Source organism: Raphanus sativus, chromosome 2, assembly GCF_000801105.2.
Source record: "Raphanus sativus cultivar WK10039 chromosome 2, ASM80110v3, whole genome shotgun sequence".
Classification (NCBI taxonomy): domain Eukaryota; kingdom Viridiplantae; phylum Streptophyta; class Magnoliopsida; order Brassicales; family Brassicaceae; genus Raphanus; species Raphanus sativus.
In genome coordinates this window covers 27,156,920-27,170,796 of record NC_079512.1, presented here as the reverse complement: position 1 = coordinate 27,170,796, position 13,877 = coordinate 27,156,920, and the positions used below count along the sequence as shown (strand labels likewise).

The 13,877-nt window shown below is 38.0% G+C and overlaps 2 protein-coding genes and 1 long non-coding RNA gene across 8 annotated transcripts; 2 read left to right on the top strand and 1 right to left on the bottom strand.

The window, feature by feature from the left end:
• Positions 1–2,189: 2,189 nt before the first annotated feature.
• LOC108816312 (uncharacterized) lies at positions 2,190–4,536 on the top strand. Of its 6 annotated transcripts, XR_001943834.2 has the most exons (9): positions 2,212–2,488; positions 2,571–2,711; positions 2,946–3,021; positions 3,093–3,180; positions 3,284–3,448; positions 3,527–3,683; positions 3,781–3,895; positions 3,976–4,126; positions 4,203–4,536. It is a non-coding gene; the product is annotated as an uncharacterized LOC108816312 (long non-coding RNA). The 6 variants fall into 6 exon arrangements; XR_001943832.2 differs by having other exon boundaries at positions 2,190–2,488; positions 2,890–3,180; XR_001943837.2 differs by having other exon boundaries at positions 2,201–2,488; positions 2,946–3,180; positions 4,210–4,536.
• A 3,578-nt stretch (positions 4,537–8,114) lies between these two features.
• On the top strand, positions 8,115–10,256 carry LOC108840890 (probable E3 ubiquitin-protein ligase ARI5). The gene has a single exon (XM_018613697.2). It carries the CDS (start codon positions 8,193–8,195, stop codon positions 9,822–9,824), a length of 1,632 nt encoding a protein of 543 aa, XP_018469199.2. The 5' UTR covers positions 8,115–8,192; the 3' UTR covers positions 9,825–10,256.
• Positions 10,107–13,689, bottom strand: LOC108843415 (clathrin interactor EPSIN 1). The gene is made up of 11 exons (XM_018616608.2): positions 13,528–13,689; positions 13,336–13,387; positions 12,938–13,017; positions 12,749–12,827; positions 12,553–12,636; positions 12,307–12,452; positions 12,000–12,212; positions 11,694–11,818; positions 11,382–11,578; positions 10,845–11,217; positions 10,107–10,621 (listed from the first exon to the last, which is right to left on the bottom strand). Exons 1-11 carry the CDS (start codon positions 13,566–13,568, stop codon positions 10,374–10,376), a joined length of 1,638 nt encoding a protein of 545 aa, XP_018472110.2. The 5' UTR covers positions 13,569–13,689; the 3' UTR covers positions 10,107–10,373.
• Positions 13,690–13,877: the final 188 nt, after the last annotated feature.

Genomic DNA, 13,877 nt, shown 5'->3' with positions numbered 1-13,877 from the left:
CGAAAACCAGAGCCGCGACTGCTGCAACACCAGCTGAGACGATCGACGGCGAGAAGGAACCAGATCCAGAGGTAGGGGCTGGCGCGGGAGCCTCAACCTGAGCCGAAGCGACGGTAGCAACGACGGAGACAATCACCGCGACGAGAGCAACAACGGTAGCCTTAGAGATCGCCATTTCAGAGATGCGTAGAGTAGAGAGCGCGAAGGGTTGCTAGGGACTAGGGTTTTACTTTTGATTCGAGATGCTTAAGCGTATTCTGAAATTGAGAGTGTAAAGAATTAATGTGATGAGGCGTATATAAAGAGGTCGGGCAGACGCGGAGCTGCCCGGTTTAGCTGACCGTTTTTAACTACAGCTGGTCCACCTGCGAATTGATCATCATCGACGGCTGGTATTCTCCCGCGTGTTCAATGAGATCTCGATAGGCTATCTCTCCGTCACGGCGCCGTTGGAGAAGATATTTATTCTGCAACCGATATGCCGTTCTTTTTAACGCTCATCGAGGCGCGTGTATTCACCAACCAAGAAAGGCACAGCGGTCGATGAGACTGTTTGTTTTTTTTGGCGCGTGAAGAATAATGATGAGCTGTCTATTTTTATTTTTCTGTAGTGACGCGGTTCCGTGAAGGAAACGGCCAAGATGCGCAGACTTGTTGAGGGCACATGGGGTGGAAAGGGCTAATATTATGCTTTTTTTTTTTTTTGAACAAGGCTAATATTATGCTAAAATAGCTTTTTTTATGAAATATACGTGAGATGGAAAGACAGCTAGTCCTTAATTTCTTCAAGGAATTGTTGGTTTTTTTCTTTACTCAATGGTAGGTGAACAAACAAAAGGTAGTTTTCAAAGAAATGATGTTGAGAAACATTATAAAATAGGAAGCCGAGGAATACTGAAAACCGGAATGCTAATCACTGATTTATTTGACATGATTTCGAAGATTTATGCATGTACTTGGTTTACTTTAATTATTTATGCTATTAACAATGACTATTCATAATTAAAATACCATTTTAAACGAAAACAGCATTTTAAAACATTATTTTCAATGTTTATATTTTCTTTATAACCATCTTTTTCAATGTCTGTTTTTAATAAATACATAAACAATTTTTCAATTGTTTTTTTTAATAGTTTGATGGGTTTTGTGGAATTTCTCTATATGGCATTACTAGGGGCGAAACCAGACATTTTATTTAATGGGTGCACTATCTTTAATAAAAGAGAAAAGGTAGAGAGGAAGGGAGTCAAACCCGGGTTACTATGGGTGCACAACCTCACTTTTCCATCTGATCTAATGGAATTTCTCTGTTATTTCTAACGAAATCTAAACTATATATAAATATTACGGGTGCACAGGACCCCATAGTGGGCTGCCTGGCTTCGCCCCTGGGCATTACTATATTCTTTCGTGTATTCCAACTATAATAAACATTAGCTTTTTGAAACCTTTTATTATAATGGCCCATAAAGAATTAACTTTATTGAACTTTTTATAAAGGAAAATGACAGATGGTAGACGTTGGCAGGCTCTTGAGGGTTTCGAGAAGTTTCCAACAGTTGTAAAAGTCTGTCTACACCTGGCTGGGTTTTGTTCCCATTCAAAGAAAAGAAAACTTTGTCGGTAAGCAATTTACCAACTTATAAGAATCAAAAGGAAACGAGTAATCCAAAACCATATGTCGGTTTATTTGGTTCAGAATCACATTCTCATAATCTCAGCATACGAATTAGATTCAAGAGATATGTGCCACTTTAAACCTCAGCATTGCTTAGTCACAAAGGAAAAAAAAAAGAAGGAATGAATCAGTCAATAATCGTACACACAAGACAATATTTTGTACAAAAAGTAACTGAGATTCAATAAAGATAGAGAATAGTTTTGTATATAAATAAACTTTGGGATCAACTCCAGCTATAACTTTGCATAGTGATCTTTGTTCTATTGTCTACGGTTTAAGGATAAAATCTTATAGTTTTCTTTAATCTGATTTAAGCATCGGGCTTAAGTTAAGCCGCTTAACCTTAGAAATTACGCGTTGATATATACATAGTTTTTTCTTTTGACGTATAAAGTTATATATATATCTAATACTATAAAGAAAAGCTACATTCTCTTCTCCTTCATCCACGTAGGAAAATAGAGTCTTCTGTGTTCGCCACGTGTCATCCGCTGCGTTTCATTAAACTGTGTTACGTAGGCGTTTAATTTGATTTGGGCCTTACATTCGTTCAGATCGGCGAGCCCAGTGAGTTTCTCCAAATGTTAACGCAGCAATATTAGTCGTTTCGTATTAGGGTTTTCGATTACCTTTCGTCTCCGCAATGACATAACCAGAGTTCTTAGAGTGTTCTTTCAACTTCTTCCTAACGATCTATACCAGTTACAGATTCCCTATGTTAAAGTAATTATTAAACCATCACCCACTATCTATATTGAATACAAGCTTCTTCATGCAAGGCGGTGGAGCTCTGATTATAAAAGGGTAAGCTTTCTTCGTATCACAACCATCTCTCCTTCCCTCTAAGCAATACAGTAAACTTATATCCAGAATATGGCTAACGCAGCAGCGATCTTCCTTTCCCATCTGAAGACCGGACAATACCGGAAAATGCTCATCCACCGTTCAAGTCCGATTGCTCCGCTTCTGGGAGGCCAGGAACGTCCAACACGGCGGCGAACTCGATATGTTGCTAATTGATTCCCAGGTCTGTTATGTTCCTCCGCTTGAGTTTTTTTCTGTATCTCCGCTTGAGTTCATAACTAGATTGGGTTTTTTTAATTTAAATGTTTCAGAGATATTCATTCTTTGTTACCACCAATTCCTGTTTAGAGCTTCGGAACTGCTTAGTAAATTGTTTTTAATTGTTTCCTGATTATATATAGGATCATCCGTCGTGTTGAATATTTATAAACAAGATTTCTGATCATTTTATGTTTAGTCGACGATGATGCTGGCGACGGTGAATGTGAACCGCTTGCAGCTCAGAGGCCTAATCTGGTTTTCTACTTTAAAAAGTATAACATTTTGATCACTTTTTAATGTTATCAGTGATGTTTCGGTGACTATGAGTCTGTTCGATTCACAGGCTGTCAAACTCCACAAACAACTTGAATCGATGGGAGGTGATCCAAGGGTTCTGGTTGCAACCAGTATCAACCCCAATATTGTGGGAGGTAATTACTTGAACTTAACATCACATAGTCCGCCTTTTAATTATTCTCAGTACATTTACAGCATTTTTATTTTGCATGTCATCTGTTTCTGAATGCTACTCAGGCGCACACATATATTTTGACAAGGACCACCGCAGAGCAGACTTATTTCTACGGCCTGGTTGCCCATGATCTTCCATTAGCGGCTCCATTGCTAAATAGATACGCCAAGGTGGAATCTTTGAGCATAGCTGAGCTCAATGAATTTGTCATATCTGCTTCTTCTCAGGTATAGTAACCATATATTATGATTTTAAAAGAGAATGAATTAAAGTTAAAGTTTGATGCTGCTGATTAACGAATGTAGGAGATTGATTTCATCTGCATGGGAAGGTCACTGGTATCAAGCTGGAGAAGGGATGTTGCTACGTTTCTTGCTCCAACTGCACCAAGAAGCTCCAACGCACTGTCTCAGCTTTCACCTCTCTGCATTGTACTAATACTAATGCTGTTGATGTCCCGAGGTATGTACCATTTGTACACACGTTATTTGCGTTCATTTATGTTGGTGTCCACGCACATAGTCAACTTTGAAACTGATACGTGTTAACTTCCTGCTAGATATCGGGTGGAGATGTCCATTGCAGATGAAACTGCTGAAGGTCTCTTTATTTGTTTTGGTGGGGTTATGATAAAACTGCATAATATGAGAGCCTATGAAGCTGGCCATCTTTTGGTATGTTCTTATTCTGCCTGTTGTGCATCTTTGTCTTGAATTTTTACTCATGAAATTGCCTTCAACCATTGCTTCCTCAGGCTGGTGATGGTGTGAACCCGGAGGACACTCAGGAACCTCCATTTGTCGCAGGTATGGGGGGTAGGACCTACACGTTCCAGGTCAAGGTCAGTGCATACAACTTCACTGCAAACCATCAAACCTTTACGATCTCCCACATCCTTAGTGAAGGTGACCGTACGCTGCTATCTCAATTTGTTGACAATGTAAATTCCATGTACTATATTACAGTCAGTTAGCTTCACAGTATGCAGATAGTATCAGGTTAGTTTGGTCTGAATAGGGAGGCAATAATGACAATGGAGACAACAACTGTGGTGCCATCTCTGTTCGTTCTAAGGTGGAGACTGGTGGTAGCAGTCAGGTGCAAGGATCCTCGGAAGTTAAGAAGAAGGCACGTAAAGCATAGGTGGAGTCGTGGAGATGATTGGATACTTGAAGGTATGATGCAGTATTTTCAGCTTTCAAGAATGCTTATGCATCTGTTTTTTTTCCCCTGTTTTGTTGACAACTAGGTCTTTGAATCTTGGTTATTTTATGTTTGGTTACAGACAAGCTTTATAAAATCTATCACTTCTCCAGTTGTTTTGTATTTAATATCTTTATTCATATTTGGATCGCTCAAAGACTGCTTAGAATGGAATATGATTCTATTAATATCACTTGAGTATTCATTTTCACGAGTTTGGCAAATAATCAGCAATTTTTCTCCTTACAAATTCACATCCCGTTCTCCAATAGCTAAATAATTAAGATCTTCATTACATAAACAGAGACTGCACCAAAGAAATTGTTTTGTTATTCACTGAATATAAATAGTAAACTAATTCTCAATCCAAATTGGGAACCAAGACGTTGTCGTAAACATTCTTTGCTCAACGACACGAAATTTATTACATTTGTAAACACACTTTTCCTATTTTTTTCAGAAACTTTTATCTATTTTCAGCACTTTAAATACAATTTTCCTTAAATAAGCTTATAAATATTTAAAACATTTGATTTCAAAAAATCCTCTTTAAAAACTAATTATATATGTCTTTTTTATTCAATATTTGAATGGATATTTTTAATAAATTAAAACAGCCTTTTAATCAAAATCTAAACGAATAGTAGCAGTAATAAATTTATATTCCTATTTTTCAAGTAATAATTTACTTTTTAAATAAATATAAATTCAGTAACAAATGTCATCATCATCTACATCTATATGTACGCCAAATTATTTAATTTAAATATGTGAATAAGAAAATACAAATATATAATAAAGAAAATAAATAATTGTATTCAATAACAGAACACAATCACTATAGTAAAATATGTAATAAGATACTGTAAGGATTATATATTATAAGTTAGCCAGTAATATTTACATATACGATTCTAACAAAAATGTATATGTATACTCTTTCTTATTAAAAAAACATGTATATGTATAAAGAGTAACAATAGTTTTATATTATTTATTTATCTATCTTTAAATATTTTTAATTATAATGAATAAGTTATTTTTTACATCATGAAATCATTAGTTTTAAAAATGTATAATGAAAAGGAAAAATAACTTTTAATTTACAATTTTATACTAGACAAGTATAATTGCCAAAATGAACAGCTAAAATTTTTGTAAAATTATGAACTTTAGATATATATTTAGTTAAAAATAAATTAAACATTTAAAAATATTATACTACAGTGAAACCTCTATAAATTAATAATGTTGGGACTAGACCAAAACTATTTTTTTTTTATTAATTTATAGAGATTATTAATTTATCGAGATACTAATTGAATCAAAAACTCAATTTGGGACTATGAAATTATATTAACTTATAGAGATATTAATCTATCGATTATTAATTTAAAAAGGTTATACTGTATTTGTCTTTTTATGTTTGCAGATCTGCCTCGAGTATGGAAATCTAGAAGCCCACTATTTTGAAGGGATCAAACATTACTTCGCATTGCATAATGCTCGAAGAGGACTCAAACATCTCAAGATCTCTGCTACCAACAACTTTGGACAAGGTAATTACCTTCTCGGATTACTAAAACTGGTTTCAGGAGACTATGATGAAGGAATGCAGATTCTTGAAATCTTTGAATGGAAACACAACACTGGAGCCGTCGACAACTTCTGGCGACAATTGAGGCGATCGTGATGTCCCAATCGTCAGGAGAAAATCATATGGCATCAACAAGAGGCTTTTCATGCCACCACGAACATGTGTTCTCAAAAACCTTGATAAAGGTGCACAAGTTGTTTCTACTACAAAGAAATCGAGAAGTTTATGCAATTAGTCTACCGTGGCTAGATCTCTCATGAACCTGACGTTTTAATTTGTTTCCGTTTTTCCCTTTCAGTAATGTTTCATTAAGTTCACTTAACTGACTCTTTTTCTATCTATGTGATATCTTTTCTTACTCTAATAATTTGGATAGCAGTGTTTTGAACAACAACCTTTTTAAAAATCATCGCAACAATATGCACAAAAGGCGGTCGGTAACATACGTAAATGTTCCGTGCGCACCACTTATATATAGTTACAAACCCCATACAAATATAACACGCCCCATATGCTGGGCTTCAGTATTTGTGCAAACAATATTAAAATAAAAAGCCTCAACATTTTAACATGAAACCGTTGACAATTACTCCAAAAAACTACCCAATATTACAGCTTACAACACTATAAATACTTACAAATTATAGTTAAAATGCAGACATATTAAAAAATATATACAATATAACATCTTCTCCAAAATCAAACAACCAAATCCCGCCCGAAGGGCGGGTCTAACCTAGTATACCTATAATTGGATCCTGCTGTGCAACGTACGTCCTCTCTTATAGATCTCTAATTTCTTCCGAACTAGTACAAAGACAATAATATCACATCCATTTCATACCTCTATTTGATTTTAAGAGTTTCAGAGACAATCAAAATCGCAAATTATTGGGAATTATACGAAACAAAGGCTCCAAGCAGTAGGAGCAAACTTCCTCGCAAAGATAAAACAGATGGAAACGTAACGAACATTGTAAATGCAGTTTCCTCCAACAAAGGACTTTTCAAAGATTTCTTTTCAAAGAACTTCGATCTCCCAAACATAAACTGGTGGGGACAGTCCCTAGACCACTCCGTCTATGTCAAGTTTCGGTTAGCCAACACCACACTGGCTTCTCAATTGTCAACATGGGCGGGAAAAATGCTCGTCCCACATAGCAAGCAGGCCTACAAAACTCTTAATTTGAATTTCGGGTTATACAATGTGTCTTTGACAATGGTAGCTGCGACGTCTCCGTTTACCATTGAGACTCTTTTAGCCATTTGGTGATGGGAAATTCAGGGTTTATGTTCTCATTGTAGCAGCCTCGGCCTAAAGGTTAAGGGTCCTAAACGCACCCATGAAGCTGGGTTTGATTGGATTAAGTAGAAGTAACCGTGTTACACTCAGTATTCCAGTATACTTAGAGCAACACCATCTGTTAAAAACTCATTCAGATTTCTGAAAAGACAAAATATTCCTTTTTAATAAACTTTAGTTTTTTTTATACATCGATAAAGAGAAGACAATTGGAAAGGAAGTCTTCCAGGGGTTCCTAAAACATATGTGAAGAGAACTTTAACTTACTTTCTTATTTTCTTTTAATTTTGTTTTTTAAATTATTACAAGAAACTGTGTTAAAAATCATGTTGAAACTGCTCTTAGAGCATGCCCATTCATAGAATATTTATGTAGTATCTCAAACAAAATAAATATTAATATTAAAATGTAATATGTTTATTTGATTAATTTTTTATTTATAAAAAATTCAAACAGAGGATTGTCATGTGTGAGATAAGAAATTAATTCTTTTTGTTTTAAAAAAAAAAATAATAAAAATTTAGTTGTAAAAACTCTTTTGAGATATTCGATTGGGGTTGCTCTTATGAAACAAAAACAGCAGAGAAAATAATAGTGATCTTTGTGTATATGGGAATGTGGTATTGCTATGTGTATTTTATATATATTTTCCTTTTTCTTTAAATCATCTCAAACTCTAAATTACAAATTCAAAAATGTGAAAAGCAAAAAAAAAAGGAAAAGGGCTGAGTTAATAAAAAAGAGGAAAAATCGTGAATGAAAATATCTTTAAATACAAAAGACTCAAATAATGTTGTCACATATATTTCACTAAACCTAATTCGAGGGTTCCGTCTTCTAAAAAACTGTATCAAGTTTTTCTCCCGTCATGGATTCCGATGATGACATGCTCGATGCCTACGACGATGTGGAATCGGGGGAATACGATACCTCCAGCGACCGTGATGATGATGATGATGAACACGGCCACGGTGAAAACGAAACCGATTGCGGGTATCTTGTGGAAGACGACGATTCTTCTACTTCTACACGTTGCTCTCAGGTTAATTACGTCGTACTCAAGGAAGAAGATATCCGGAAGCGACAGGAGGACGACATCAAACAAGTCTCTACGGTCTTCTCCATAACCAACGTCGAAGCGAGCGTCCTGCTTCTTCACTACCGTTGGAACGTTAGTAAACTCAACGACGAATGGTTTGCGGATGAGGAGAAAGTTCGTAGAACTGTTGGCGTATTGGAAGGAGGATCCCTTGTTGTTGCTGTTGACAATCCTCGAAAAGTTAAATGCGGAATATGCTTCGATAAATTTCGTCGTATCAAGATCGTACCCGTTGTGTGTGGTCATAGTTTCTGTTCTACGTGCTGGAACGGTTACGTCAGCACAGCCATCAACGATGGTTCGGGATGTTTGATGCGAAAGTGTCCCGAGCCGTCTTGTCACGTTGCTGTCGGTCGTGACGTGGTGGAGAAGGTGGTTTCTTCGGAGGAGGAGAGGGACAAGTACGATAGGTATTTTCTTAGGTCTTATATCGAAGAGAGCAGGAAGATGAAGTGGTGTCCCGCTCCGGGATGCGAGCACGCGGTTGAGTTTTCAGCCACGGGGATGAGTGCTAGCTACGACGTTTCGTGCTCGTGCTCGCATAGGTTCTGCTGGAACTGCAAAGAAGATGCTCACAGTCCCGTGGACTGCGGCACGGTTTCGAAGTGGATACTCAAGAACAGCGCGGAAGCGGAGAATACCACGTGGATACTTGCTAATTCGAAGGCTTGTCCGAAATGCAAGCGGCCGATCGAGAAGAACCACGGGTGCATGCACATGACGTGCGGATCGCCTTGCAAGCATCAGTTTTGTTGGCTTTGCCTTGGCGCGTGGACAGAACACGGGGGCAGCACCGGAGGGTTTTATTCGTGCAACAAGTACGAGAAGGCTAAGAAAGGAGGACTGTACGACGAGGCTGAAAAGAAGCGAGAGATGGCGAAGAGCTCGCTGGAGAGGTACACTCATTACTATGAACGTTGGGCGAGCAATGAAAAGTCGAGGAAGAAAGCTTTTGGAGATCTGCAGGTGTTCTTATCGGAGAAGATTGCGAAGCTTAGTGAGGTTCAGTGCATACCAGAAACTCAGCTGACGTTCATCACGGATGCGTGGGGTCAGATCATCGAGTGCAGACGGGTACTGAAGTGGACGTATGCGTATGGGTACTATCTACCTGAATCTGAACATGAGAAGCGACGTTTTTTCGAATATATGCAAGGGGAGGCCGAGTCTGGGTTGGAGAGGCTCCACAGATGCGTTGAGACGGAGTCGGAGGTGTTTCAGGATGGTGAAGTTCCTTCGGAACAATACTTTAACGCTTTCCGGCAAAAATTAAATACTCTGACCAGCGTGACGAAGACACATTTCGAAACTCTGGTGAAAGCTCTGGAGAATGGTCTCTGTGATGTTAAGTCTCAAGCGGCTTGCAGCAAAGAAACACCGTCTAAGAAAAGGCGGAAGTGAAAGGTAAAGAAAGTTACTTTTATTATTCTGCTAGTGCAATGTCTATGAACCAAATTGGAGTCTCGTGTCTGAAAATACTCTCAATATGTCTACACACGTTTGGTGACTTTTTATTAATTTTCTTTGAGAATAATATATATGAATTTGTGACAAGTGATTGAGGCAGCCAAAAATGTGTAAGATAGGATGAGTGTTAGAATCATTGAGAATTTTACATGTGCGATACACTTTTTATTATTTATTAGATAAAGACAAAGTAGAATTGAAACACAAAGCTGAGTCTCCTCTGATTAAAGATCACACACGATAGATATATTATCCAAAGAGTCAAATGAAATACATATAATTTGTTGTTCTATGAACAAATAGAAAAATTCAAAACAACAAATAATACTCTCTTCCCATAAACAATTCTCTTATTTAAAACGCAAGCCACCGATCAGATTGTCCCATCAATCAAGAGCACGAACAACAAACTCCCATTGAGAATAAAAACATTGACTTCCAGTATGAATGCAGAATCAAACGTGATAACCACCCCAGACAAAGTCACTGCTTAAAGCCTCCAGTTTGGTACCTTTGATTACTGAGGCTGGAGAAGAAATCATCTGAGATCTCAGGTGTTTGTTGTTGTGGTTGTTGCTGCTGCTGCTGTGCACTGTATAGTCCGGTTTTACCGAGCCCGGATCCTGCGCCCATGGACCATCCTGAGTAGTACGCAGCAGCAGATGCCTTGTTCCCTTCGTCATTGCTCAGACCACCCACGACCCCCACATCAGCAAGGGAAGCTTTTTTGGCTGTTAAGACCAATTAAATTAGTCAGATCAAAAACAGGACTTATAAAGTAACAGCCGACCATATTATTTGTCCAAGCTACATTATATTGGAAGAAACTCTTATGTGAGCTAAAACTTTGTGCTTTGTAAAAGTTGAATGTTGTTGATTGACCATGCCTTCTGGGTTTCATCTGCATTAAGCAACTATTGTCATGCAAAACATAAAGAGGAAGCTTTAACTTACGAGCAGTTATATTGAGATCAATTAGTCCACGGCTCAGAGAATCTGCCCATATTCCTGATTTCACCTGGAAAGGATCTTTCTTTTGCAACTGTTGTGGTTTCGAGTCTGCCAAAGATACAGGGGTTGTTGTGTTTGTTACAACTGGGGCCTGTGGACCAGAAGTGAAGGCACCAAAAGGATCAGATCCATCAAAATTTTGCATAGGAACTGCAGCAAATGGGTCAACAATGTTGGGAGTGGTCATAGACTCAGGTTTAGGAATCTTGGCTTCTGGGGGTGCAACTGGTTCACTGGATGCAAAAAGGTCAACCGTCGGAGGAGGTGAAGTAAGCGTGACAGAAGGCTCAGACACAGAGAACAGATCAACTTCTTTCTGTGGAAACAGCCATGCGGAAAAGGTATCAGTCTTAAGATTTCACAAGACAAGTCGTTGTGAGGCGTAAAGACATAACAGCGAAATCACACTAATGGACAATAAAATCAAGGAAATTTCCATTGTTAAAAGCCGTAATCGCTTGGGTGAAATAAGTCACCCACCTGTGTTTGCGACCCAAATTCTGTTCCCTGAGGAGGTGCTGATACAAAAGTTGCATCAGCAAACAAGTCCGCCTCTTGGAACTTGGCGTTGTTATTGTTGTTGGTGGAAGATGTTTCAGTTGGTCCAGAATCCATGAAGTCACCCATCAGATCTGCTCCAAAAAGGTCCACTTGGTTGACACTGCCCGTGGAAGGCTCTGCAGAAATGAAAAACCATGAGAACAAGACGTGGAGATACGTTCGTGCGATATAATTTTCCGAACAAAATTACTACTCCAGTTAGTGATAAACAAGTCGTTTGACGAAACATACTATTGCTTGAAGTTCCACGCGGGTCAAAATCATCAAAATCATCGTCGTTGTTTGACGGAGCCGCAGATGCATATTTGCCAGAGTCTGGTGACTTTTTTCCACTGGATACATTATCATGGTCCGTACTGCACATTCAGAATTAGTTTTCTCAGCCTCAGTCGTCAGAAAAGAGAGTCCACAAAATGAGTAAAAAACAGAACAAATAAAAAGCATACGAGCATCCTCAACTGAAAAGAAACCTTCTCCAAATTGAAGATATACCGAGAATGAATAACATCAGTAAATCAACGGGGATTGAGACAGAACCTGCCATAGCGTGAAGAGCTTTTCTTCGAAGTGTAGCTTTGCTCTTCGCTTTTAACACCGCGCCTTGACTTTTGGAAAGACTCGTAGTCGTCCTTGTCTTCTCTGGAATCTCTATCTCTGTAGCTGTCATAATTGCTTGAACCACTACCACCAAACGAAGATGAAGCTGAGCCAGACTTATAAGTGATTCCTGTAGATGAGAGGCCAACGTACCTAATTCAAGGCAGCAAAGCCGATTCAGACAAAACATATAAAGAATGAACGGGAAACAAGTTTAATTCACTTTGCAAAAAAAGAAAAAACTGACTTGTTACGATTGGCTGTTGCTTTGTCTCTGATTTGAGAGATTTTCTCCTTATTATTCAAGAGAGCAACTATGTTTTCCGCCTTCTTTCTCACATTGATTCCCACATCTTTTCCATTCGGTTCAACATACTCAAAACTCGTGAGAGACTAATCACAAACAAAGATCATGTCAGTAAAAAACCACAAGGTCCACCACAGAAAAACGACTTATACAAATGTAAAGTAAAAAATAAAAAAATAAACTGACAGAGATTTGGTAAGTATGCTCAATAATCTCATCAACTGCTCTTTCAGATCCGTTTGAAACCAGATACTCAATAACCGAAAGTGCCTTGCAGAAAACAAAACAAAGAAAACTCAGGTTACACCACCAAAACAATAAATAAACTGTAATTCTTCCCAAAAAAAAAACTGCAGGAAAACGTCAAAGAAGAATCTCACACCTTGTAGACATATCTCCAATCCTTTCCAGTCTCACCCAGTCTAGTCCACAAAACACTCATAACCATCTGGCACTCCGAGCTAACCACATTGCAATGTTACAGCGAAAGCAAATATATAATCAAAAAAATCCTTTACGAGTTGATTGAGAAGTTAAAGTGAATGGAAGAAAGTGAATAGAGAGAGATTACAATTTCTTAGTGGCCTGTGCAATCTCAGCCAATGCAGTACCATGCGGACCCCACGGCTCATTATCTGTAGCATCCAATACCTGTTGCCATATATGGTTTATAAATATTAATCACAGACTCGAGATGAACATACTATACATCAAGCCCCAATATTAACTTTGTAATACATTGAATTGGATCTCAAGATTTCTTAGTCCTAAACATGGATCTATCTATACACACACTCCACCATCAAATAACAAAATCCAGCTCGGATTAGCTATGAATATATATATATATATATATATATATTCATGAAATCGCGAAACACTAGAGAAACATTTTTTCAATCAATTTCGCCGATCAAATCACACGGAAGCAACATAGAGAGATAACGAATCAAAAATGAGCTCGCTCACCTTTTGCTCCATCTCCGGAACCTTCAAAACTTTCAGATTCACCTCCCTCTTTCTGTACGTGAGAGAAGTCAAACGAAGATATATAAACAAACAAACAAACGATCTACGGATTTGAATCGAAATACAATCTGTATTTCTATCCAAATCGAAGAAATATGGATAGAGAGAGAGAGAGAGAGCAGGCAAACTCACATCTCACGAACCGTTTGATCGAAGACCTTCATGAAATCCATTTCCAATACAAAGGAACGAGATCCTGCAGAAAAAAAATTGGTGCGAGGAGGAGAAGAAGTGTAGATCTGATCAGGGATGGATGATGGCTCGTCCTTTTGTTTTCTGTTTTTCTTTTTCCTAAAGGGTTCGATTTTTTGCGTTATTAAATTTTCTTAACTCGTGGGTAATCGGATCTGACCCGTATCCGATGGAAACTATCCGAAACTAGGCCCCATCAAGCCCAATGTAAAGCGAGTAATAAAACGTAATATGACACGTGTCATATGACGCCCTTCCCCTTAAGCGGGCCTTTTATAAGCCCATTTCGT

Coding starts and splice junctions, on each gene's coding strand:
- LOC108840890 (XM_018613697.2), top strand. CDS start 8,193: ATGGATTCCGATGATGACATGCTCGATGCCTACGACGATGTGGAATCG.
- LOC108843415 (XM_018616608.2), bottom strand. CDS start 13,568: ATGGATTTCATGAAGGTCTTCGATCAAACGGTTCGTGAGAT. Junction 12,637..12,748: donor ATTGGAGATATGTCTACAAG/GTGTGAGATTCT, acceptor GTTTTCTGCAAG/GCACTTTCGGTTATTGAGTA. Junction 10,622..10,844: donor TGATCTCAATATAACTGCTC/GTAAGTTAAAGC, acceptor TGGTCTTAACAG/CCAAAAAAGCTTCCCTTGCT.